Here is a 27,369-nt window from a genome sequence, read left to right as displayed (position 1 = left end):
TTATATATTCTGGATAAAAGTCCTTTGTCAGATATGTTTTGGAAGTATTATTCCAGTCTGTGGTGTGAACAGGTGTATTAATTTTGAGGAAGCTTATCAATTATTTTTTAAAATATATTTTATTGATTATGCTATTACAGTTGTTCCATTAACTCCCCTTCATTCCCCTCCACCCTGCATACCCTCTCCCACTCACATTCCCGCCCTTTAGTTCATGTCCATGTGTCATAACTTCTTTAGCTTCTACATTTCTCATACTATTCTTGTCCTTCCCTGTCTGTTTTCTACATACCATCTATGCTACTTATTCTCTGTACCTTTTCCCCCTCTCTCCTCTTCCCACTCCTCTGTTGCTAACCCTCCATGTGATCTCTGTGGTTCTGTTCCAGTTCTAGTTGTTTGCTTAGTTTCTTTTGTTTTTGTTTTAGGTGTGGTTGTTAATAATTGTGAGTTTGCTGTCATTTTACTGTACATGTTTTTTATCTTTTTTCTTATCTAAGTCCCTTTAACTTTTCATAAAATAAGGGCTTGGTGATGATGAACTCCTTTAACTTGACCTTATCTGGGAAGCACTTCATCTGCTCTTTCATTCTAAATGAAAGCTTTGCTGGATAGAACAATCTTGGGTGTAGGTCCTTGGCTTTCAAGACTTGGAATACTTCTTTCCAGTCCCTTCTTGACTGTAAGATTTCTTTTGAGAAATCAGCTGACAGTCTTATGGGAACTCCTTTGTAGGTTACTGTCTCCTTATCTCTTGCTGCTTCTAGGATTCTATCCTTCATTTTAATCTTGGCTAATATAATTATGATGTGCCTTGGTGTGTTCCTCCTTGGGTCCATCTTGAGTCCTTTTGGACTCTCTGAGCTTCTTGGACTTCCTGGAAGTCTATTTCCTTTGCCAGATTGGGAAAGTTCTCCTTTATTATTTGTTCCAATAACTTTTCCACTTGTTGCTCTTCCTCTTCCCCTTCTGCTAGCCCTATAATTTGGATGTTGGAATGTTTAAAGATGTCCTGGAGGTTCCTAAGCTTCTCATTTTTTTGAATTCTTGTTTTTTCCTTCTTTTCTGTCTGGTTGTTTCTTTCTTCCTTCTGGTCCACTCCATTGATTTGAGTCTCAGTTTCCTTCCCATCACTATTGGTTCCCTGTGCATTTTCCTTCATTTCACTCAGTGTAGCCTTCATTTTTTTCATCTAATTTGTGACCAAATTCAACCAATTCTGTGAGTGTCCTGATCACCAGTGCTTTGAACTGTGCATCTGATAGGTTGGCTATCTTTTCATCGCTTAGTTGTATTTTTTCTGGAGCTTTGATCTGTTCTTCTGTTTGGGCCATTTTTTTTTTTTTTTTGTCTTGTTGTGCCTGTTACGTATGAGGGGCAGAGCCTTAGGTGTTTACCAGGTGTTTGCTGGGTTGTGATGGCTGTATGTTGGGGCAGGGTCCGAGAGGGAACAGTGATGCTTGCTCTAGTCTCCGTCGGACTTCAGTCCCTTCTGCCGCTTCCCACAATTAAACTGGGCCTTTCTGGTGCTAATTCTCGTGTGGGTGGGCTTGTGCACATTCTAGGACCCTGTGGGTCTCTCCAGTGAACTCTCCTGTGAGGCTGGGAATCTCTCCCAGTACTTCAACCCCCACAGGTATTTTCAGTCAGTGCCCGGAGGCTGTATTTCCCGGTGCTGAGACCCTGGGTTGCTCTCAGTGCTTTGCTTCACAGTTGCTGCCTTGCTGGATCTGCTGGTTGCCACCCTGCACCCGGGGTCTGCCAGCTGCCGCCTGCACACCCAGGATCCGCCCACTGCGGTCTTGAGCACCCTGGATGTCTTACGCGCCCGGTCCCACTGCTTTTTGTGCCTCAACCCCTCTCTGCTCAGCTGCCCGACTCTGTCCCTCCTACCAGTCTGGATGAATGTGTCTTTCTTAACTCCTTGGTTGTCCAGCTTCTATGCAGTTCAATTTTCTGTCATTTCTGGTTGTTATTTTGTTTCTAAATTGTTGTCCCTATCTTGGTTGTGCGAGGAGGCACAGTGTGTCTACCGATGCCTCCATCTTGGCCAGAAGTCCTCAATGACTTCTTTTGTGATTATTGCTTTCTGTGCCCCAAGAAACCATCACCAACCCCCAAGTTGCAAAGATATTCTTCTGTGTTTTTTTTTCTTGAAGCTTGTTTCACTTTTTGCAGTTTGGTCTGTGGTCCATCTTGAATTAATTCTTTTCTCGTGTCAGGTAGGGTCAGGTTGTTTTTTGCATGAGTTATTCAGGTTAATTCAGTAGCCCTAGTTGACAACTTTGGTTTTGTGGTCTGTGAACTTTTTGGTTGTTTTTTGGCCGATGGCCAAAGAGTCCCTTTTGCCTGATCACTTTAAAAGAAAGGAACACCTCTGAGCATAAGGGTTTTCACTGAAACATGCATAAAACATGGTACTGAAGGTCTACAATAGAATTTGAGTTTCACCGGGCCAGCCAGTGAGAACTCTTTGATACAAAGTCATTTAGTCTAATTCTCCTCCCCTCCCCACCACCCCCATCATTTCAGTGGGAGGTGAGAGTGAAATGGACACTTACTGCTCAGTCCTTTCTCACATGTAGGAAGAAGTTAAGATTTCTTTTTCTAGATAAGAGTAGTTTTCATCTCTTCCTTTCTTGTAGCAAAATGTTTCTTCTGCCAAATGAGGAAGTTGATTGAATTGGGTGATTCTGATGGTCTCTGAAATTCCATTCCATGAACATGTTTGAGGGATAGTGAGGGGAATACCTTCCGTGGAGAGGAGGGTTTGTACTTGGGCAGCTGTATGGGGCATGGGGACATAGAATTGAACAACTTTGAATTCAACACACAGGAGTTTGTGAGAGTAACAGAGTAAATGATGACATTGTTTTAAGAATGATTTTGATGTCACCTATACTGTTTCTCTGCCAAAAGGCTTAACTCTCATGCTACTGTGAAGGAACTTATAAATAACCCAGATTCAATACTGGTTAGCTAAACAGCTGTCCTAGGCTCTTCAACAATGTCATTGTCATGCATGACAGGAAAAACGTCAGGGATTTGTTTTAAGATGAAAGGAGACCAAGAAAATATGACAATTAAATGTAATTGCATGGTCCTTGATTGCATTTTGCACAGTGACAAAAGGCTATTGAGAACATTAAAGGAACAACTGGGGGAATTTGAACATGGCCTGTAGTAGCTACAGGTATAACATTTGGGTTAGGTGTGATTTACTGTAGTGTTGTAATGTAAACTGATACCCTCATTTTTAAGAGGTATGTGCTGAAGCCATGTGTTATGATGTCCATGGCAGAAATAAAGCAAATGTGGTAAATTGTTTATAATGAATCTTACAATATTTAAGCACTTAGAATTTAAGTAAAAAAAATTTTTTTTAAAGATTTATTTATTTATTTTTAGAGAGGGAAGGGAGGGAGAAAGAGAGAGAGAGAGAAACATGAATGTGTGGTTGCTAGGGGCTGTGGCCTGCAACCCTAGCATGTGTCCTGGCTGGGAATTGAACCTGCGACACTTTGGTTCTCAGCCCATGCTCAATCCACTGAGCTATGCCAGCCAGGGCAAATTTAAGTAAAAATTTAAAATAACATTTAAAAGTAATAAATTTGGTGGTGGTGAGCTCATGAAGAAAGACTGGGGACAAGGTAGGAAGCTTATCTGGTCTGGTGATGGTGACCTCGTAAAAGGCGTCTAGGTCCAGAACAAAGAATGGTTAGGACCTGGTAGCTGATATAGGCACTGGAGAAAAGGAAAGTCAACGGGAGATTTTGCTCTGATTGAATGGATGCTATGGACAAAAATAGGGAAGTTGAAGAGAAACAGATCTGGCGAGGTTAGTGGGAGAATCATTCTGATTTTGGACACTTAAATTTTAGATGAGAGTGACTCACCTTAATGTTGACATCCAGTAGGAGATGGGAAGATGGTTGTGCAGGAAGTATAAATTACTCATATCATTGTTTGTTGGTTTTGTTTGGTTCTTTGCTCTGTTTCTTTCTCTCAGACTCAAAAAGGGAGGTTTATCAAGCTAAACAGGTATGCATTAAAGTTTTGTGAATTCTCTGTGCAGATTAAAAAACTTTGTTTTCCATTTTGATAATCTAAGAAAAATATAAGCATATTTTGGGTAATGTGTGGGACCACCCTATAACAGTTGTTACCCTGTGATTTCAGTGAGTGAGCTTGTGTGGATAGTCACATTGGTACACTCATTCTGTTGGGGGGCAAATTGGAAAAGAATAGAGACAAACTGAGTACTCGTGTGATGGAAGCAGTGGTGCCAAGTGAGTGTTGTTTAATGCCATAGCCAACTCGATGTTTTCAAGTAGTTCGTAGTTTGAAAGAGATAGGAGCAATACAAGAATTCTGTCATACACCACCAAGTAGGACAGGCATGCTGGACTTGAGGACCTGTGCTGTAGTAGTCAGAGCAAATTAATGATGGAAAGGACAGGAGAACGTTATCTTTATTTGTCCTATTATTTTGTTTTTTAAAGATTTTATTTATTTATTTTTAGAGAAAGGGGAAGGGAGGGAGAAAGAGAGGGAGAGAAACATCAATGTGTAGTTGTCTCTCACACGCCCCCTACTGGGGACCTGGCCCACATTCCAAGCATGTGTCCTGACCGAGAATTGAACCAGCAATGCTTTGATTCACAGGCCAGCGCGCAATTCACTGAGCCACACAGCCAGGGCTATTTGTTCTATTATTTTGAATTTTATTACTTTTATAGTTAATTTTTTATTGTGGTAAAATATATACAAGTTGAACTATTTTTAAGTGTACAGTTAAGTCACAATAAGTACTTTCAAATGTTGATTAACTATCAGCACTATTTCCAGGATTTTTAAAAATTATGTCTTATTGATTATGCTGTTATAGTTGTCCCAAATTTTCCCCCTTTCCTCCCTCCATCCAGTAACTCCACTCCCTCAGGCAGTCCCCACACTATGGTTCATGTCCATGGGTCAGGTGTATAAGTTCTTTGGATACTCCATTTTCTACACTGTACTTTATATCTCTATGACTATTCTGTAATTTGTACTTCTCAGTCCTCTCATCACGTCACCCATTCCCCCCCCACCCTCAATTTGGCAACCATCAAAACGTTCTCCATATCACTGATTCTGTCTCTGTTCTTGTTGCTTAGTTTTTTAGATTTAGTTGTTGATATGTATTTATTGCCATTTTATTGTTCATAGTTTCAATCTTTTTTTTCTTAAGTAAGTCCCTTTAACATTTCATTCATTTGGTGATGAATGAACTCCTTTAGGTTTTTATTGTCTGGGAAGCTCTTTATGTGCCCTTCAATTATAAATGATAGCTTTGCTGGGTAGAGCAATCTTGGCTATAGGTTCCTGCTTTTTACAACTTGGAATATTTCTTGCTTGCCATTCACTTCTAGCCTGCAAACTTTCTTTTGAGAATCAGCTGACAGTCTTATGGGAACTCCCCTGTAGGTAACTAACTGCTTCTCTCTTGCTGCTTTTAAGATTCTCTCTTTACTTTTGACATTTTAATTACAATGTATCTTAGAGTGGGCCTCTTTGCATCCATCTTGTTTGGGACTCTGTGTAGTTTGGACTTGCATGTCTATTTTCTTCACCAATTCAGGGAAGTTTTCTTTATTATTTTTAAAAATAGATTTCCAGCTTCTTGCTGTTTCTCATCTCCTCCTGGCACCCCTAAGATGCAAATGTTGGAATGCTTGAAGATGTCACAGAGGCTGCTTACACGATCCCCTTTTTTTTGGATTCCTTTTTGTTCTTGTTGTAATTGGTTGTGTTTTTTTTTTGCTTCCTAATATTCCAAATTGTTGATTTGATTCTGTCTTTCATCCTCTTTACTCTTGTTTCCTTTGAAATTGTTCTTTATTTTATCTAGTGTATCATTCATTTCTGACTGGATATTTTTTATGGTGTTGAGGTCCCCTTTAAAGTTCCTTGAGCATCCTTATAACCACTGTTTTGAACTCTGCATCTGATAGATGATCTCATCTCCATTTTGTTTAGTTCTTTTTCTGGAGTTTTGTTCTATTCTTTCTTTTGGGCCATGTTTCTTTGTCTCCTGGTTTTGGTAGCCTCCCTGTGTTTGTTTCTATGTATTAGGTAGAGCTGCAATGACTCCCTGTCTTGGTAGTGTGGCCTAATGTAGTAGGTATCCTATAGGGGCCCAGGTACAGCCTCCTCTATACCCAAGCTGGGAACTTGAGGTGCGCCCTTTGTGTAGGCTGAGTACACCCTCCTCTTGTAGTTGAGCCTTGGATGCCACTGGCAAGTCAATGGGAGGGATTTACCCAGGCCAGTCAGCTGCAAGGACTGGTTCTGACCTTGACCACCAATCTCCACCCTCTGGAGGATTAGTTATGCAGGGGCAGGGTGGTGGTGCTTTGACAGGATCTTTAGCTGTCCACTAGGTGCACAGAGGCTCTCGGGTTTGCTGGGTGGTACAGGCCAAGGTCGGCCTCAACCTGTGTTTTGCCTAGGGCTACCCTGCCTGAGGTATAAAACAATCTGAGATAGCTCCTACTTGTGCTGAGATTTGAGATTCCCAAGTGAAGCCAGCCTGTGAACCTGGACTGGTTGCTGCTAGTGCTAGTCCTGGAGCCACTTAGCAAGAGTTGCTGGGGATGGGGACTCAATGAGGCTGACTGTTGCTTGTTTGAGAGGATTTAGGAAGTTGTGAAGCCTTAGCCAAGGCCAGCCATTCATATGGAAAAGCAGCTTTGTTGGCCCAGCAAGTTGCATGGGACAGAGTCTCTGGGGATCACCTAGGTAGGACACTGTTAGCCAGGTTGATAGAGTCTCAGATATGGCACCAGCCTGCCAGCTTCTTGGCTCTGTGGGGGGAGGGTTCAGAAAAGGTACAATGGCCTCTGCCCACCTTTCTGCGTGGGAGAAAGCTGTCCACAAGCTCTTACCTTGTTGCCAAACACTTGTTTTTCCCTGTATGCCATTGATGCTTTTCAAGGTGTTACTTGGTGCTAGAGCTCAGAGGACATGAGTCTGAATAAGTCCGTGTATGGGTTCTTTAAGAGGAACTGCTTAGGAAGTTTCTTCCACCAACTCAATCCCTGCTGGTTTTTGCAGCCAGAAGTTATCAGGACTCATCTTCCTGGCACAGTAATCCTGAGCTAAGGGGCCTGGTGTGGGGCTGGGACTCCTTGCTTCCGAGATATCCCTCCCAAATTTTTATCTACCACATGTGGATGCGAGAATAGCCTGTTCCATGTCTCTGCCCCTTCTACCAGTATGGATGGATGTGGTTTCTTTAATTCTGTAGTTGTCAGACTTCCATTCAACTCAATTCTGATGGTTCTGAGTGATGGTTCTGTATTTTAGTTGTAAGTTTGATGTAGTTGTCCCAGAGCTTTTGTATCATCTCATTCAGAAACAGTGTACCCATTAAGCAATAGCTCTTCATTCCTCCTTCCTTCATTACCTGCTCCTTTAAGTTTTCCTATTGTAGATACCTCATATAAGTGGAATCATACATCATTTTTCACTTTATGCACGTTTTCAGCCATCATCCATGTTGTAGTATGTAACAGATTTCACCCTTTTTATGGCAGAATAATATTCCATTGTATGTAGGTACCACATTTTGTTTATCCATTCATCTGATGATAGATATATGGATTGCTTCTACCTGTTGGCTCTTGTAAATAATACTGCTATGATATCTAACATTGGTGTACAGATACCTATTTGTGTCCCTGTTTTCAGTTCTTTTGGGTATATACCTAAGAATGGAATTTTTGGTAATTATGTAATTCTTTGACATTCTGGGGAGCTACCAACTGTTTTCTATAGCAGCTGTATCATTTTTATATTCCTGCCAGCAATGTACGAGCATTCTAGTTTCTCCACATCCTTGCCAACACTTGTCATTTTTCTTTCTTTTCTTTTTCTTTTTTTTTGATAATAACCATCCTAGTAGGTGTGAAGTGGTGTTTATTTTTGGTTTTGATTTTTATTGCTCTGAATGACTAATGGTATTATAATCTACTCACATGCTTATCAGCCCTTTTGTATTATCTTCTTTGCAGAATGCCTGTTAAAGTCTTCTTCCCATTTTTGACTTGGGTTGTTTGATTTTATGTTATTGAGTTGTAGGAGTTCCTTATATAACCTGGATAGTAATCCCTTACCAGATATATGGTTTGCAAATTTTTTTTCTCTTGTGGGTTATTTTACTTTTTTTTTTTTTAAAGATTTTATTTATTTATTTTTAGAGAGGGAAGGAAGGGAGAGAGAGAGAAACATCAATGTGCGGTTGCTGGGGGTCATGGCCTGCAACCCAGGCATGTACCCTAACTGGGAATCGAACCTGCGACACTTTGGTTCGCTGCCCGTGCTCAATCCACTGAGCTACACCAGCTAGGGCTTTATTTTACTTTCTTGATAGTATCTTTTGATGCACAGAATATAAATTTTTAATAAAACCCTCACCTGGGGACATGCTTGTTGATTTTAGAGAGAGGGGAAAGGAGGGAGGGAGGGAGGGAGGGAGAGAGAGAGAGAGAGAGAAAGAAACATCAATGTGAGAAAGAAACATTGATCAACTACCTCTCCTACCCACCCCGACCTGGGATCAAACCTGCAATCTAGGCATGTACCCTGACCAGGAATTGAACCCACCACCTTTAGGTTTATGGGATGATGTTCCACCCAACTGAGCCACACTGGCCAGGGCAAAATTTTAAAACTTTAATGTTGTCCAATTTATATAATTTTTTCTTTTGTTGTCTATGCTTTTGTTGTTATACTTTAAAAAACTACTGCTAAATCCATGGTCAGCTCTGGCTTGTGTGGCTCAATGGATTAAGTGCTGTCCATTGACTTGAAAAGTCACAGGTTCTTTTGCCAATCAGGGCACATGCCTGGGTTTTACGCAAGGTCCCCTGTTGGGAGTGTGCGAGAGACAGCTGATAGATGTTTCTCTCATACATGGATGTTTCTCTCCACTTGCTCTCTCCCTTCCCCTCTCTCTAAAAAAATTAACAAAATATAAAAAATTAATTAAAAATCCAAGGTCATAAGAATTTTTCCCTATGTTTTCTCTTATTGTTTAGCTCTTAATGTTTTGAGTTAATATTTTATATGATGTTAGGTAAGGATCCATCTTCTTTCATTTGCATGTAGATATCTAGTTTTCTGAGCACCATTTGTTGATACACATATCCTTTCCCCTACTGAATGGTTTAGGCACCCTTGTTTAAAAATCGTTTGACTGCTTATATGAAGGTTTATTTCTGAGCTGTCCATTCTATTCCATTGGTATATATATTTATTCTTTTTCCAATACCACAGTGTTTTGATTATTGGACCTTTGTAGTAAGTTTTGAAATCGGAAAGTAGGAGACTGCCAATGCTATTCTTTATTAAGATAGTTTTGGCTATTTAGTGTGTCCTCTAAAATTCCATGTGAATTTTAAGATGGGCTTTTTAAAAAATATATTTTACGGATTATGCTATTACAATTGTCTCATTTTTTTTCTCCCTTTTACCCGCTCCACCTGGTACCTAATTTACTCTAGAATTTCCCCCCCCCCCTTAGTTCATGTACATGGGTCATACCTCTAAGTTCTTTAGCTTCTACTTTTCCAATACTGTTCTTAACTTCCCTCTGTCTATTTTGTACCTACCGTTTATGCTTCTTATTCCTCATACCTTTTCCCCCATTCTTTCCCCTCTCCACTGATAACCCCCCATGTGATTGATCTCCATTTCTCTGATTCTCCTCCTGTTCTTGTTGTTTGCTTATTTTTGTTTTTGTTTTTGTTTTTTTAGATTCAGTTGTTGATAGTTGTGAGTTTGTTGTCATTTTACTGTTCCCAGTTTTGATTTTCTTCTTTTTCTTAGATAAGTCCCTTTAACATTTCATATAATAAGGGCTTAGTGATGATGAACTCCTTTAACTTGACCTTATCTCTGAAGCACTTTATGTACCCTTCCATTCTAAATGATAGCTTTGCTGGATAAGAGTAATCTTGGATGTAGGTCTTTGCTTTTCATGACTTGGAATACTTATTTCCAGCTCCTTCTTGCCTGCAAGGTTTCTTTTGAGAAATCAGCTGATAGTTCTATGGGAACTCCTTTGTAGGTAACTGTCTCCTTTTCTCTTACTGGTTCTAAGATTCTCTCTTTGTCTTTAATCTGTGGTAATTTATTGATGATATATTTTGGTGTGTTCCTCTTTGGTTCCAGCTCCTTTTGGCCTCTCTGAGTTTCCTGGGACTACCTGGAAGTCTGTTTCCTTCTCCAGATTGGGGAAGTTTTCCTTCATTATTTTTTCAAATAAGTTTTCAGTTTCTTGCTCTTCCTTTTCTCCTTCTGGCACCCTTATGATGTGGATATTGGAATGTTTAAAGTTGCCCCAGGGGTTCCTAAGCCTGTCTTCATTTTTTTGAATTCTTGTTCCTTCATTATATTCTGGTGGATGCTTATTTCTTCCTTTTGTTCCAAATTGTTGATGTGAGTCCAGGCTTCCTTCCATTCACTGTTGGTTCACTGTACATTTTCCTTTATTTCACTTTCTGTAGCCTTCACTTCTACCTTTATTTTGCAACTGAACTAAGTCATCTCTGTGATCATCCTGATTACCAATGTTTTGAAACCTGCATCTAATAGGTCGACTATCTCCTCGTTATTTAGGTCTTTTTCTGGAGTTTTGATCTGTTCTTTCACTTGGGTTACGTTTCTTTGTCTTGGTGCACCTGGAATGATGTAAGGGGCAGACCCTTCGGTATTCACCATGGTGGGGCTCCCACTTGCTGTCATTGTGGTGCTGCATGTGGGAGAGGTGTTAGAGAGGGCACAATGACGGTTGCTCGACTCTCACCTCACTTTGAAGAGACTGGCTGTTTCTCCTGCCACCACAATCCCCACAGATTTTTACAGCCAGATGTTCTAGGCTTTATTTTTCCCACACTAGAACCCTGGGTTACAAGGTCTTTCTTGCTCCCCAGTTGTTCTTCACTGTTTATCTGCATGCGAATGTGGGACTGCCAGGTCACTAGCCACTGCCTTGTCTGCCTGGCCTGCCAGCTTCTGCTGTGCCCTGCGTCCACTTCACCCTGACTTCCTGTCTCTGCCTTTCCTACCAGTCTGGATGAATGTTTGTTATTTAATTCCTTAGTTGTCGAGCTTCCATGGAGTTCAATTTTCTGGCAGTTCTGGTGGTTTTTGTTTTTAAATTGGTTGTTTCTTTCTTTTTGTTGTGTGAGGAGGCAAAGTGTATCTATATATGCCTCCATCTTGGCCATATCTCAAGATGGGCTTTTTCTTTTCTCTGGAAAATATCTTTGGGATTTTGAAAGAGATTGCATTGGATCTGTAGATTACTGTGAGTAGTATTACCTTCTTAACAATAAGTCTTCCAATTTATGAATGTGGAATGCTTTCCATTTTTGTGTGTGTGTTCATCAATTTCTTCCAGCAGTGTTTTGTTGTTTTTGGTGTACAAATATTTTAGTTACTTGGCTATGTTTATTTCCAAGTATTTTATTCTTCATTATAAATGGAATTGTTGTCTTAATTTTCAGGTCGTTTGTTGTTAGTGTACAGAAACACAACCAATTTTTCAATAAATTTTTGTATTTATTGATTTGAGACAGAGAGGAAGGGAGAGAGGAAAAAAAACATTGATTTGTTGTTCCACTTATTTATGCATTCATTGGTTGCTTCTTGTGTGCTCTGACCAGCGATTGAACCCCCAGCCTTGGCCTGTCAGGACGATGCCTTATCCAGCTGAGCTACCTAACCAGGACCTTAAAATTTTATTTATTTATTTTAGAGAGAAACCTCAATCTGTTGTTCTCCTCATTTATGCATTCATTGGTTGACTCCTACATGTGCCCTGATCAGGGATTGAACCCATAACCCAGGGCGTGTTAGGACAATGCTCTAGCTAACTGAGTTGCCTTCCAGGGCTCAGAACTGATTTTTGAGTATTGATTTTATATCTTGTATTTATGCTGAATTTGTTAAATTTTTTAATAGTTTTTTTGTGAATTCTTTAAGGTATTCTACTTATAAGATTATTATTTGTGAACAGAGATAACTTTACTTCTTCCTTTCCAATTTGGTAGCAGCCTTTTCTTTCTTTGTGTTGTCCAATTAATTACTCAGGCAAAAGTGGGCATTCTTGATCTTAGAGGGAGAAAGCTTTCAATCTTTCACTATTGAGTATGATGTTAGCTGGGGGGTTTTTATAAATGATCTTTATCATATTGAGGAAGTTCCTTTCTGTTTCTAGTTTATGGAGTTGTTTAAATCATGAAATTGTGTTGAATTTTGTCAGATGTTTTTTCTGCATTGAGGTTATCATGTATTTTTTTCCCTCATTCTGTTAATGTGCTGTATTGCATTGATTGATTTGTGTATTTTGAACCATCTTTGCACTCTGGAGATCAATTTTCACTTGGTCATGAGGTATCATTCCTTTCATGTGCTGCTGAATTTGGTTTACTGGTATTCTGTTTAGGATTTTTGTATTTGTAATCATAAGGGATATTGGTATATAATTTTCATGTAACTTAATGTGCATTTCATCTAAGTTAATTTGTTGGTATATAATTATTCATAATATTCTCTTATAAATTGCTAGCGTCCCCACTTTCATATTTGATATTATTAATTTGAGTCTTCTTTTTTTCTTAGTCACTCTAAGGTTTGTCTATTTTCTTAGTCTTTTCAAAGAAACAATTTCTAGTTTTGTTAATTTTTAAGTTGGTTTTTCTATTCTCTTTTATTTGTTGTCTCTGCTGTAATCTTTATTACTTTTGTTCTTTTGCTATTGTTGTGTTTAGTTTCTTCTATTTCTAGTTCCTTAATGTGTATAGTTAGGCTACTGATTTGAGATATTTCTTTTTTAATGTCTGCATCTACAGCTATTAATTTCCCTCTTAGTGCTGCTTTTACTGTATCCCCTGAGTTTTGCTATGTAGTGTTTTCATGTTCATTCATCTAAAGATATTTTCTAATAAAAGTTTTAATTTATTGATTTTATGGTTTTTAAACTTACATCTGTTTTGGCCTTAATGTTGCATAAGAAAAATCTTATATCTTGAGTCATGTTTGTGCATTATTTAAATTGTTATAATTTTAAAAAGCATTTAATCATCAGTGGAAGTCTATAAGAATCCCTCTCTAAAGTCACTGTGCATATGATTCAAGTTTTGTCAAAGATATGTCTTGTCTATAGAATAGGCAAAAGCCTCAGTGAATAAGTGAATCTATGATCTAAAAGGCTCTGGATACACTGTTTCTGGCGGTCCTTACCTTTACTGAAGATCTACATTAAGAAGAGAGAGGTGGCTGAGAGCTGGTCTGTGAATCTGTTTAAAGTTCTCCAGATCTGGTTCAGTGAATTGCTCTTCCTTAATTCTGTTTTGTTCCCTCCTTTCCAGTTCCTCCCAATTTCTGCATTGTCATCTTCACAGTTTTTGGTGACCATACAGGGATGTCTGACCTGCAGCCCGTGGGCCACATGTGTCCACAATGGCTATGAATGTATCCCAAAACAAAATTGTGAATTTACTTAAAACATTATGAGATTTTGTGTGTGTGATTATGTGTCACAGTGTATTTAATGTGTGGCCCAAGAAAACACTTCTTCTCCCAGTGTGGTGCAGAGACACCAAAAGATTGGACACCCCTGAATTCTAAATACTACATTCTATAGATTTGTAAATAGTTCAGCATTTGGGGCCAGTGATAGACATGAAGTAGCCAGCTGTTCTGGACAAGTTGCAAGTCCTACCAGTTCACTTAGCTTTCTGAGCATGTTCGCCTTAGCCATGAGAAAAACTTGGAATTCATAGCTCTTGATTAGACCACTTGGAGTGATCTAGGAGATTACTTCTTTAGAAGGTATGCACCCATTTGATCATGTGTACTAATGCATATACCCCTCTCTCACTGCAGGTTTTCAAGAACCCCTGTGAAGTGGTGACTGTGCTGCTGATTCAGACCCTGGGGGACTTGGCGCCCTCTCTACCCATGTGCCTCACCTCCAGTGTGGAGCGGGCAGGACCTGAGCTGGAGCTCCCCAAGCTGCTGGAGTTGTACGCTGCCACCGGTCACTTTGCCAAGGGGCTGGAGATGGCACTGCTTCCCCACTCACGTAAACATATCTCACTCCGTCTCCACCTTGTCTTTACTTACTTTTGTTGAAGCTTCTGGGGTCTGGGTTGGTATGCCTTTTCAGGCGCCTGATTTTGCAGAAATGAAAGGCATCACTGTTCTCCTCAACAGATATGATAACCTTTTCCCTGAAAACATTACCATTATGGAAATAGTTGCTGCTTAATATACTTACCGAATAGCAGTGCTACCTTGGTGCTTTACTCATTCTGGGGAAGTGATGGACCCTTCTGCAGGGTCTTAGAAGGTACAAGAGGCAAGTAGACATTAGTAGCTGCCAGTTGGGAAGGGTTTCTTTGGGAATATAGTGTCCTCTTCCTTTTAAGTCATCATTTAACCTCAGGCAATTCAACCTAAAAGTTAGAAAACAAATGGGTTAGAGGAACTTTTTGATATGGCAACAAGTTTTGAGGATAGGGGTGCTGTGTCAGGACTGAAGGTGGCCATAGGGAAAATGGGCATTCCCCAGTACCATCTGAGAGCAGAGCAGTCTCTGTCCCCATTTGGGCACATGATGCCCTGGGGTGTGCACTTCCCCAGCTCTTCCCATCTGTGCTAAAAGCATCATCAACTTCTAAGTAACACAGACCTCATGACGCATGCTGCTGTCAGATCAGGAAATAGCTCTAGGAAGGTCTTGTTCTGCCATGAATGACTGCTCTGTCACCAGCTCAGCTTATTTAATAGTTATTCTCTTTAATTTTACACTGGCATATAAAATTACCTTGGACATTCTGGGGAGTATGTTTATTGTTCTGGCTCCTGGTGATTCATAGGTGTTTTTGGCATACTCAGTGGTCAGGCCTTGGTTGTGGGAGAGGCACAGGTGACTGGCAGCTTCCAGGGGATGAAGGTGCCCTTCCAAGTGGCCAGAGGGTATGGAGGCCATGGGAGCAGAGTAGATGAAGGTGCTCCAGGAGCAGGTTACCTTCCTCCCGCTAGAGAGTATTGAAGAGTCAGGCATACAAGTGCTTTGTTAGTCAGCCATAGTGGTTAAGATTTTTAATGATTCCTATTGCTATTGTCAAAAATGTATTTTTTAAAAAGATTTTATTTCTTTTCAGAGAGAGGAGAAGGGAGGGAGAAAGAGAGGGAGAGAAACATTAATCAGTTGCTTCTTAAACCCAGGCACGTGCCCTGACAGGGTATCAAACTGGCGACCTTTGGGCTCATAGGCCAGCATCCAGTCTACTGAGCCTCACCAGCCAGGGCTCATAAAAGTATTTTTATTTATTTTTAGAGAAAGGGGAAGGGAAGGAGAAAGAGAGGGAGAGAAACATCAATGTGTGGTTGCCTCTCGTGTGCCTCCTACCAGGGACCTGGCCTGCAACCCAGGCATGTGCCCTGACTGGGAATCGAACTAGCGACCCTTTGCTTCGCAGCCCAGCACTCAATCCACTGAGCCACACCAGCCAGGGCAAATAAAAGTTTTTTTTTTTCAATTTAAAAATACTTTGGAAACATTTAACAGAAATAAAAGAGAATAAAAATGAGCCTCACTCATTACTCTGAGAGTCACTGAAACATATATTTCTTCCCAGTAATTCAAATATAAATGCACATTTTTTATAAATATCTATACTTTATATGCACATACATACATATGTACATATTTTTAAATATTGGTTGAACACAATCTTATATTCTCTTTTTTTGCTTAAAATAATATAAGGAGAATTTTCTTACATCATTAAATGTTTAATAACCAGTTTATGAGTTGCGATAATTCATTGTTAGTTCTTGGAACCCTTTGTGTCAAAAGCAAGAAAGCACTCAAGGACTAATAGGGACATATCAAAAAGATACAGGTGCCAAACTGAAGGAGCAGCCACTGACCAAATTTCAAATAATTTGAACATTGAGATGAATAATAACAATAATGGATGAAAACACAAGGAATAAAAAAGAATTCATGAGTTCATAGTAATATTAAAGAGAGAGAAAGAAAGGAAAATGCCTTCTTTACAAAAGAATGCTAGAACATGTATGTAGAAGGAATGAGAAAGTTAGGAAATCTCCATTTATTGTCAGTAATATTAAAGTTTATTCAGGCAAGGATTATCAGTTGGTGCCAAAGTCATTGAGAAAATGTTCAACCTAGAAGTTGAATTGCTGTGTCATAGAATATGCTCATTTAAATTAAAAAAAAAAATTGATTGATTTCTATGGGGAGTAGGGGGAGAGAGTGAGAGAGAAATACCACTTTGTTGTTCCACTTATTTATGCATTTTTTGGTGGTTTCTTTGGTTCGCAGCCCACGCTCAATCCACTGAGCTACACCAGCCAGGGTCTTGGTGGTTTCTTATACCCTGACTGGGAATCAAACCTATAACCTTGGTGTATTGGGATGATGCTCTAACGAACTGGGTCAGGGCCTGCCCATTTAAATTTTGATATGCAATTTTAAATTTTTATGTTGTTGAATTTTGGGAATGCCTAATGTGTCAGTACTCTGTTTCTGTAAAGTTCAGGAAAAGTGTTTTCCTGCAGAGCCTTTTCCCTATAGCAGTGTTTAAACTTGACTGATGAGTCATTATTTGAAAAAGTTCCTTTTTTTCTTTTTGATTTAAAAATGTTTTATTTTTTAATTACAGTATGAAGAAGTTCTTAACTACAATGGATTGTGGGATGTAGGGGCTGGGTGTCTTTAATAGTGCTTTTGACAAATAATACACGGAGTCTAAATGTATCAAGGTATTGACAGAAGTGATTTTTACAGCTTCCATGGATAGTAAAAGCAGGCCAGAGAATGTAGTCATCCTGAGATGAAACGGGAAAGCCCCAGTACCTGTCCCCTGTTGTTTTCCAGAACTGATTTCTGACTCTGCGTTCATTATTGCCTCTCATTTCTGATTTCCTAAAGATGAGCACAACCCAGTGAAAGTCATGGAGCTGGTGGACACCGTGTACAGTCCATACAAACCCTACCAGCTCAAGTACGGCGACATGGAAGCCAGGAACCTCCTCATCCAGATCAGCACAGTGCCTCTGGTAATGTTGTGACACTGCCACTGGTCACTCAGGGATCATTCTGTTTGCTGGGCAGAGGGTTCGGGATGATGTGCACCAGAGAATGTGGCCTCGCGTATGCATGGAATAAGAACAGCTACGCAAAACCCAGCTCTAAGGCCCTTGTGGGCCCTTGTGGACCAAATGTAAAATGAGACCACAGATGTACTCACAGTTTTCTACTTAAAATCCCCAATAAAGATCTAATTGGACTAGAAGCTTCCTTCTGGTAGGGATAAGTTACTTGTCTCCCTGATTTAATCATTTCTTTTGTGGGGATAGTCTTTTTTTGTTTGAGGCAGATAAGCAAAGGAGTACAGCAGCTAGGCTCTTACGGACAGGGCTCTAGGGGAAGGTCTACCATCTAGGCGCTAAAGGAAAGAGAGTTCATGCCCAGAGCAAATGTTGAGATTGTCTGGTGTGAGGTGAGTTGACATTTTGGAACAGATCTTAGGGTAGTTAAATCTACTGCTTTTGTCATTGTTCTGTTTTCTAGGGATGCACCTAGAAAGTCTGTTATGCTTAAGTGATGCACTTGCCTCTGAAGGAGGGATTTTCTTTTCATGGCTTTCTTTTTGGAATGTCTGATGCAGAGAATCTGATTTCTAGCTTGAGAACTAGAGGGAGAGATGCCATCTTAACCACAGAAAAAGAGGGAAAAAATGAAAAATGTAAGGATGAATGTTAGGATTTGATCATGCTTCTCTGCCAGGAGTTAGTTTCTGTTATCTCACTGGCCACTTCGGCCATCCTCCTCCGGTTCAAGCTCATGAAGAGCTGCCACAGTTGGGGACTGCATTTCTGATGTCCCTGGTAAGTGATTTTACCATAGATGAGGAGCTTGGAAGTCTCCTGTCTCTGCATTGTCTGCTCATTTGTTCTAGAGTCTGAGACGACTTTTGTTTGTCTGTGTTTGCTGACCAGGAGCACGGGGAAGTCATTGACTGTGTGCAGGAGCTGAGCCACTCTGTGAGCAAGCTCTTTGGCCTGGCATCCGCTGCAGTTGACAGATGTGTCAGATTCACCAACGGCCTGGGGACGTGTGGCCTGCTGACAGCCCTGAAATCCCTCTTTGCCAAGTAAGGCTGGGGAGAGAAGATAGGCTAGCCACATGGGAGGGCAACACTTGTTCCAGTAAAAGTGTCTGTGTCCCATACACCTGCTTTGAACCCTGGAGAAGCTCTCCCTCTTGAGCCTAAGGGGACAGTACCTAAGGATGTTCATTGCAACACTGTGTGTAGTGTTAGAGCATCAAGCAGCCTGACTGCCCTTCAGTTTCTCAATGGCTATAGGAGTTATGGTGTATTCATACAAGGGAGCTCTAGCTCTATGTGGCAGTTAAGGTAGTAATTCCATCTACATATACCAACATGGATAGATCTCAAGAAATGTTGGGTGAATAAAAACCAGTTGCAGAATAATATATGTATAGAAAGTCTCATACTTTATGTTAAAAAAGAACATACGAAATCTAGAGTATGTTTTCTGTAACAGGGTTTAGAAAGGTTGTTTTTGCAAAGGGTCAGATGGCAAGTATTTGAGCTTTTGAACTTGATGGTCAATAGAAACTATTATGGCACTCGTCTCAGTATCCGGCCTAGATGACACATTGAATGAATGGGTATGGCTGTATTAGTACAAGTTCATTTACAAAAATCCACGAGTGCTATTTCCTGGATCTTTTTTTATACTTTAAGATGTATTGTATGTTCCTATAAAGTAAGGTTTGGCAAACTCTAGATCGTAAGCCAAATCTGGCCTGCCACTGTATTTGTAAATAAACTTTTATTGGAACACAGCCATCTCTTTCCCTTACCTATGGCTTGTGACTCCTTTGCACTATGAAGGTAGAGTTGAGTAGTTAGGACAGAGACCTGTGACCCTCAAAACATAAAATATCTGGATCTTAACAGAAAGTTTAGAACCCTGATGTGAAGGTTAGGTTACAAATGCAAAACACTGTCTGTCTTTGGGGAGATAGGGAAGGACCAGTGTGGTGGTCATTGGGGATTTAGTTTTATTTTTTAGCTTCTGGTTTTTTAAAGGAGAATAAATTCATGTACTTCTTATGTAATTAAAAATATAAAATAAAAAACATGTAAACATCATGCTAAGTGAGAGAAGCCAGTCACAAAAGATCACATTACACATTTCATCTGTATGAAAGGTCCAACACTAGCAAACCTATAGAGACAGAAAACAGGTTAGTGGTTGCCTAGGGTTGGGGAGAGGGTAATGACTTGGGGAGATGGGGGATGACTGCCAGAATGTATGAGGTTTGAGTGGTGGTGGTGAAAACATTCTGAAGTTGTGGCGATGGTTGCACAACTGTGACCACACTAAAACCCCCTGAATTACACTCTTTAAATGGGTGAATTGTGTGGTATGTAAATTATATCACAATAAAACTATTAAAAGAAAGAAAGAAGGTGAAACTAAAATGAAGTTTGGTTAGAAAGAAGAAGAAGAAAGAAAGCAGCATAAGGCTGGATTCTCTGACCTGGGAATCGAGGCGGAAGGGCCCTCAGGAAGTTAGAAGCTCCATTCTCTGGCTTGGAGACAAGTACATTCTTAGGCTCTCCAAGAGACCTTACTTGGTAGCTTGTGCTAGAATGAAGTTGCTCCAAGTCTCAAGAAATTTCTTTTATTGGATTCAATTTTGTTTGCTGTTGAAATTTTAGGGAGCTCTTGTCATTCCATAAATACTGAGCACACCCCTGTGAACTCTGAGGGTCCTTGGAACCAGTGCTCTCATCACTTTGTGGGCGGTCATCACCTCCTGAGAGTGTCTCACCGTGCAGGCTGAAGTCCTGCTGAGGACATGTGTCCTGGTCACAAACGTGTGGCCAGATGAGCTCCTATAGAAAGAGAAGCATGGGTGACAAGCTTAATGAAGTGAAATTTGACCTCGTTCTCTGCCACTAGCTGGGAAGAATTTTTCTGAGATCTGGAAATTTTATTGTAAAACAAAAACCGTGCCTTTAAAATAACTTAAAAAAATGAGAACTTTGAGCAGATTGCTTAATTAGTTAAGAATGTCGTCCTGATGCTCCTAGGTTGCAGATTCAATCCCCTATCAGGGCACATACATGAATCAACCTGTGAATGTATAAATAAGTGTAACAACATATTGATCTCTTTCTCTGTCTCCTTCCTTCCTTTCTTCCCTCTCTCTCTCTCCCCCTCCCTACCCTCCTTACACTCTTTCTAAAAATCAATAAATAAAATGTTTTTAAAAATAAGAAAAGGTACTAAATAATGGAAAGTCTTCCTTTTTGCCGACTCTCAGTCCTCTTGAGGAGTGACAAGTTGTGAACATTTTGTCCTTAGTCCTCTAATTCTTACCCCCCCAAGACTTTCAACATTTTTTGTTTATCAACTTTATTGTATCCTGACACTCCGAAAGACAAGGAACTGAGTTGACTTGAGGCTGGTCCTCTCTTGTACCTTGCTTCTTGCAACTGTTGTTAGTTCTGTTGGTTATTTTGATTTACTTTGTTTTAAAAAATAATAAAAATACATGTTAGAAATCCAAACTGAAACATAGTCACTTGTTCTTAGAAGAGGGGATTTTGAAGCTACCAAGACAGCTGATTTTTATAAAATTAGGGAAATCAGGGTGAAGCTAACTTGTGCAGGGTTCTGGGTGTCTTTTCTCTGAGTGATCTGATGATGACAATGTCCCCAATCCTGGTGGTTATGGCTGTTAAGGGAAAGTATGTAATTAGAGCCTAAGGCAGTGGCTCTCATATGATAGACACACGTGGAAATGTTGATTGTGACAGAATTGGGGAGCTTGGGGACAGATGTGATGCACACTGTGGCTAATTCCCCTTCCCCCCATGCTTTGGGGCCTACTCACTATCCCCAGGACTCTGCCATACGAGAGTCTGCAGAGCACGTGTGTTGTTGGATAGCATATTCCTTTATTTAAAATTTAATTTTAGGGAAGGGAAGAGGGAGAGAGAGAGAGAGACATCGAATTGTTGTTCCATTTCTTTATGCATTCATTGGTTGATTCTTGTATGTGCCCTGACCAGGTATCAAACCAGCAACCTTGGTGAATTGAGATGATGCTCTAACCAACAGAGCTACCCTGCCAGGGCTGGATGACATATTCTTACACGTATTTGTCAGACTTACAGGGTGGTGACACTGTCATTTAGACTCCTACAGCTAAAGTGCGCTTGTATTCTTCAACATTCCTTTGTCATTTTGTTGTTGAAGCCTTTGCCCTCCCCACAAGGATTGATTTCTCGAGAAAGCTCTCACCTCTTGGTGCCAAGGGAAAGTGCTGTCAGAGGAGTCTTGGTTTTGTAGCTTTCCGCATTGAAGCTTGAGGCCTTTGTGGAGGGAGCAATAGCACAGCTGTGGTTAGTAGGTGGGTCTGAAGCAGTTTCTGGCACTTGACTTCTTGATTGGCCTTTCTTTCCAACACATGAATGCACTCCTTAGGCTGTGCCCGGGTTATGGCATGCCATTCTCCTCACTTAGAGCATATGGTTTGGGAAGCAAGAGAAGCATGCCTTCCTGTGATGCACACAAATACTATAGGTTTTTAGGGAGCCTCTTGGCTTCCAGAGAACATGATGCCGCACTTTGTCCTCTGTAGCACACCCTCCCAAGGTCATGTACTCACTTGTTCATGTTCCAAGGACCATACCGCCTTAAAAACAATATCCTCCATAACAGCTTTCATTTAATACTTTTCAGAGAATTCCTGTGTATATTATTTGTTTTAACATCATGACAACTCCATAAGGCAATACAGAAGACAGTATTAAGTCCATTTTTAAAAACCTTTCAACAAAACACTTGGTTATAATTCTTTTTGAAATTTTATTAAGTTTACTGGGGTGACATTGGTTAAAATTATGTAGGATCCGCCTGGCTGGTGTAGCTCAGTGGATTAAGCATGGGCTGCGAACCAAAGTGTCACAGGTTCGATTCCCAGTCAGGGTACATACCTGGGTTGCAGGCCATGGCCCCCAGCAACCCCACGTTGATGGTTCTCTCTCTCTATCTCCCTCCCTTCCCTCTCTAAAAATAAATAAGTAAAATTAAAAAAAATTATGTAGGATCCAAGTGTACTATTCTATAATACATCATCTGTATATTGCATTGTGTGTTCACTGCCCAAAGTTAAGGATCATTCTGTCACCATATATTGGCCTTTTAAGTAATTTAATTAAGTCAGTTAATAGGTTTTTTAAGATTACTTTCGATGCAGGTGTATTTTAGAACTATAAAAGCATAAGGAAATTCAGGTATCATGATATTTGTTTAAATACTTTATGACCTTGATAGTGCCACTTTAGCTCCCTTAACTTCATTATTATTATTTAGAATAAAAATTCTCTGAATCTGTATTTATTTTGGGGTGGTACTTTGTGGTAACAGTCTTGGGTAACATAATGGAAAACATTAGATACCTTAATGTGAGGCCCACGGTTTGGGAAGGCCTGAGACCATTGTATGAAATGAGGTGATCCTGACAAATGAGATAGCAAGAGTAAACAGGCCTATGGAGGTTCTGGAGATCTCTGTGGACATGATGATTAAGTTCATTTTAAAGATGAGGAACTTGAGACTCAGAGGTACTGGTCAAAGCCTGCAATCAAGTCTTCATTCATTCAGGACCTATTTCTGGTGTCAGTTTTGTGCCAGCCCTGTGCTCTTCCTGGGGATATGATTATAAGCTTCAATGAGACAGTCCCTGTTCTCCCAGAGCCTCTAGTTTAACAACAGCAGTAAACATAAAACACATTAAATAAACTGTTTGATTATAGTTATGTTAGATGCTATGAAGGGAAGTATGTGGTGTGCATTAGGAGCAAACAGCACAGTCGTTGAGGAAGACAGTTTTCAACTTTGAATCCAGTTTCATCATGCCATTGAAGTCAGGCCTGTCGTGGAGCTTGTTTGTGCCATCCAAATTCGGGGGATTAGAATGCAACAAAAGTTCCCTGGACATCATTGAGCTGACTCACAGCATCCTAGGTGACAGTCGGGTGTTATGGTGGGACCATGATGTTTAAAAAAAGAACTGCATCTGTTAGGGCAAGGGAGTACTCTACCTGCATCTTTCTCACCTGGCTGGTCACCAGAGCTGTGGTCTTCACAGCTGCCCTCTTCCCTCATCTCGAGTATCTCTTAAATCATCTCTGCCAGGTGAGAAGACTTTTGTGCTCAGAAGATTATGAGGAGTCTCACCTGTGGGTAGGAGCCTCTGAAGACACTCTCTCAAGGTCATTAGCACTTTGTTCAGCAGACTGTATGATTCCAGCAGTCTTTAGCTCCAAAAAGCGACTACAGCCCGTCACTTTTTGTTCCTTTCCCTGCAGGTATGTGTCTGATTTCACCAGCACTCTCCACTCGATACGGAAGAAGTGCAAGTTGGATGACATTCCTCCCAACTCCCTTTTTCAAGAAGATTGGACGGCCTTTCAGAACTCTGTCAGGTGATGTGGGGGTTGTAGTTTAGGTACATGCCTCATGCATTCTGCGTTGCTATGCATGGTGTAGTATGTAAAATGACAAATGTATTGTAAGGGGTTGCTTTTTTCTCTTACTGTCTTTTTTGTTTTTTTTTTAAGAAATACTCTAGACTCTAAAAACAAGCCCATGAACAAAAACCCAATGCAACAAACACCAAAAAGGCTCCTTGCTTTTAAAATATTTTTACAAGTTCTTTATGAAATCCTCATCTCCTGTGACAACTTAAAAATTTTATGTTTGGTTTAAGATTTTCTCCCCTTAGCCTATAGTTTTTCAGACCTAAAATAACTTAGAGCTTATATTGTAGAAAATGCATAGCTGATGGGATCCTATTTCTGGATGCCATAATACCAAATGCTAAGACAGTGCTGTTTGGTCTGCAAAGTGCCTTGTAAGAGTTTTGTGAAAGGCAGTGAGGCGACCCTCCCAAGTGGTTGTTTACAGCCAGATCCTGGAGTAGCCTGTGTGACCTCTACACAGCTAGAGGTTCCCTCTACCTGTTGCCCCCAGTGGCCTGAGAAGTTTGGCCTTTGATCTGTCCAGTCAGAGAGTGCAGACTGCTGGCCCGTGGCCAGATCTGACCTGTGGACATGTTTGGTTTGATTACAACATTTAAAAAATTTTGGATTAATTGGTAACATTTAAAAACCTGATTTAACATAATCCAGATTTCTCACATCACGTAGAAATTGGAAGCTCTGGAAACACCAGGCCCACATTGTCTCAAGCACATGACCCACTGGTGGTGGTAGCCAAAGTCCCCATTAGACCAGGCATGTGTTCTCAGCTGTGTTGTGGCTGTCTCACTCCCAGGTGGCTTAACAACTATACCATTAGGCTGAGATAAAAAGCAGTCTAGAAGTTCTTTTCCTTAAAATTATTCTGCTTGGATATACATTCTGAAGAGAGAACCTGATTTTTCCCCACATGCATTTTTTGCCTGACCTGTAGCCTGGGTGATGTGTGCAGGGTGCCTGTGACACGTGGTTCTCAGCACACACTTCCGACGGCTCTGGACTCTTGGTGGATCCAAAATCTCTCAGGACCATTTATTATTCCCTCATAGGCTCGGGTCTCGGCTTGAAATTTTTGGATGAAATACAATGTTCTAGATGTTCCTTGTATCCCCGTCATCTGTGGTGGCTTGGAATACCAGAAAATATTATGCACAGGTTGTTTTATTGTACCTGAGGCACATGGAATAGTTCACTTTCTCATAAACCTTTTTATGATGGAATGCCTAGATACCCTGGTGATGACAGGCATTTTTAGAGAAAGTTAAAAGTTAACTAGACTTAAGATGTTTTTAATCCTTGGATTTGCCCTTATATTATAGTTTGGTGTTGAAGGACTCAGGAGCTGGAGTTTGAGGCCTAGCATAAAATTACTTGAAAATTAAGATGGTTAAACACAGATCTGATGATCATTCAGTCTTACCTCTGAGAAACAAGTGGAATATTCTTCATCTGCCTTTCATGTGATCAGAGAGAGAATTTTCTGTTATCAAGATAGTTTTCTATGTCTGGCAAATGGTAGGCATCTAACAAACATTAAATAATGAATTTTGGCTGTTAAATTTTATATACAAAGTCCACTAAATTTTAGATACAAAGTTCCAGCCCACTTTCTCAAAGACAAAGCCCAGAAGCACCTGACTTTGAAAATGTAAAATTATTTGAGATCATATTAGATAGAACTGTGATTCATAGCAGAGGCCTGTGATGTGAGAATACTAGAAGGGATTATCATTTGCCTTTTACATTAATTACTAATTAATGAAACATTTCAGGTAGGCTATCAAATGGTTAACTGCTTTCCCAGAACCCAGCACACCACCAAAGGAGTGAATAGTTAGAATTTTTATGAATGAGACAATGTTTGTACTGTAAATGTTGGCATTCCAGATACTTGAACTTAAAGTACTTTTTGTTTTGTTTAGGATAATAGCTACCTGTGGAGAGCTCTTGAGACAATGTGGGGACTTCGAGCAGCAGCTGGCAAACAGGTAGGAGAGAGGTAGGGGTGAGACTACAGGTTCTTTTTGGGGAAGAGCTTGGCATAGCATACAGCACATAGCACCCAGCAATGATAGCTTGTGGTCAAATGTGAAGCCACAGAGTTCAAGGACTGTCTGTACTTAGATATAAGGTATCATTTATTGTCATCATTAAACATTTATTGACCACCAAAAGGGCAGTCTCTAACCTATTTGGCAATGGTCATGTAATTTTGATTAGATTTGTCTCAGCCTAAATGAGGTTCCAAATTACGAATGGGCTGGGTTCCACTGCTGGTTTATAAAGTCAACTATTGGGACTAAAATAAATTTCCCCATAGAAGTGGTGTTCATAAGTGATGGTGAGTCCTTTGGCCCAGCCTGCTGCATGAGGATTCACCCAGCTAACCTGGCCTTCAGGGTTCTGCATCAGAATTCTGTGCTGTCCAAGCAGGAGTGTGTCAATGGAGGATTTCTGGGTTTGGCCTAAGAAAAGTCCCTTTTAACCCTTTCTCTATTCTGATACTTGCCTGAGTCTTATAGAGCCCCAGTGTACTATTCAGGCCAGTTTTACCCTCAAAGTGCACCAGCTCCTAAATTTCCTTCTTTTTTCATTCAACTAAATCTCTCATTTCCCTGGCACAGCCTATCTCTGTTCTTCAGGAGTTTGGGGAAGAAGCCTGTTCCGTACAGTTCTGTGAGACCTAGCAGCTGTCCCCTGTTCTCTCTCAGAGAATTCATTATCCTAAAGTGCAATTTTCAATCTTTTTCATTTCACAGCACACAAAAACTAATTACTGCAATTCCACAGCACACCAAAAACAAACAAAAATATGTATATATTTTTTTGCAATTTGACCAAAAAATAGATAATTTTGATTTATTCATACCAGACGGCTATTGTTATGTTGGCTGTTGCCATTTTTCTATTTGACAGTCTAAGGGAAAAGAGGTCAGTGCCTCTGACTAACTAGACAGGTATTGCATGTTTTAAACATTCTTGAGGCACAGCGGTTGAAAAACGCTATTTTAAATAATCTCTGTGGGCAGGAATTTTTGGTAGTGGTACCAGGTGAAATGGAAGCTGAGGCCACAAGGGAGGAGGACTTGGGGAGGAAGGAGGTCAGACTGGCCACAGAGGCAGTACCCTGAGCTGGATATTTTTGTTTCCAAACCCATGGATTGTCTTCCAGTCCTAAGACTTTCCCTGATGGTTCTTGTGTGGAGCAAGTTGTGCAGTGGGGGAGGGTGGACAGCCATTGTTTTCATAACCCCTGCACTGCCCAGCACAGAGATAACACCACTTCCTAAATGAAGACAACCCAGCACCACAGACATCTGGTGCGTGTGTGTAAATAACATAAATGAGGACGTAAACCCCCTGTGTATACACACTGCTCACATGTGCATATGGTCATATAGTTGGGGGAGCTGTGGATGGAAAGGTGAGTAGGTCTGCATTCACAGAGGACCCTAAAAAGAGGTGAAAATCTAACAAGTATTTAAAAGAAAGGCATATGGTTTATTATTTTCTTAAATATAGTAGTAATTGCAGCCTGATCCCATCTCATTGCAAAAATTAAAGCAGCTTACAGGTGTACAAAATAAAAACTGAAAATCTACTCACCCTAAAAATTCTTTTCTCCAAAAGAAACACTGTTAACAGCCCCACCTGCCCCATGACATTTATTGAGCTCTGACATTAAGGAGTT

General features: G+C 40.4%; 1 protein-coding gene across 2 annotated transcripts in view; it reads left to right on the top strand.

The window, feature by feature from the left end:
- COG7 (component of oligomeric golgi complex 7) overlaps positions 1–27,369 on the top strand; it is a 75,485-nt gene that overhangs the window by 23,246 nt on the left and 24,870 nt on the right. For both annotated transcript variants that reach the window (XM_045849172.1, XM_045849173.1), the window contains exons 7-11: positions 13,936–14,134; positions 17,018–17,145; positions 18,088–18,242; positions 23,508–23,624; positions 25,601–25,666. In XM_045849172.1, coding sequence (XP_045705128.1) covers positions 13,936–14,134; positions 17,018–17,145; positions 18,088–18,242; positions 23,508–23,624; positions 25,601–25,666 — 665 coding nt within the window. The remainder of the gene's footprint in view (positions 1–13,935; positions 14,135–17,017; positions 17,146–18,087; positions 18,243–23,507; positions 23,625–25,600; positions 25,667–27,369) is intronic.

Source organism: Phyllostomus hastatus, unplaced genomic scaffold, assembly GCF_019186645.2.
Source record: "Phyllostomus hastatus isolate PE091 unplaced genomic scaffold, TTU_PhHast_1.1 phas_contig_64, whole genome shotgun sequence".
Lineage (NCBI taxonomy): Eukaryota > Metazoa > Chordata > Mammalia > Chiroptera > Phyllostomidae > Phyllostomus > Phyllostomus hastatus.
This window is presented reverse-complemented; position numbering and strand designations above follow the sequence as displayed.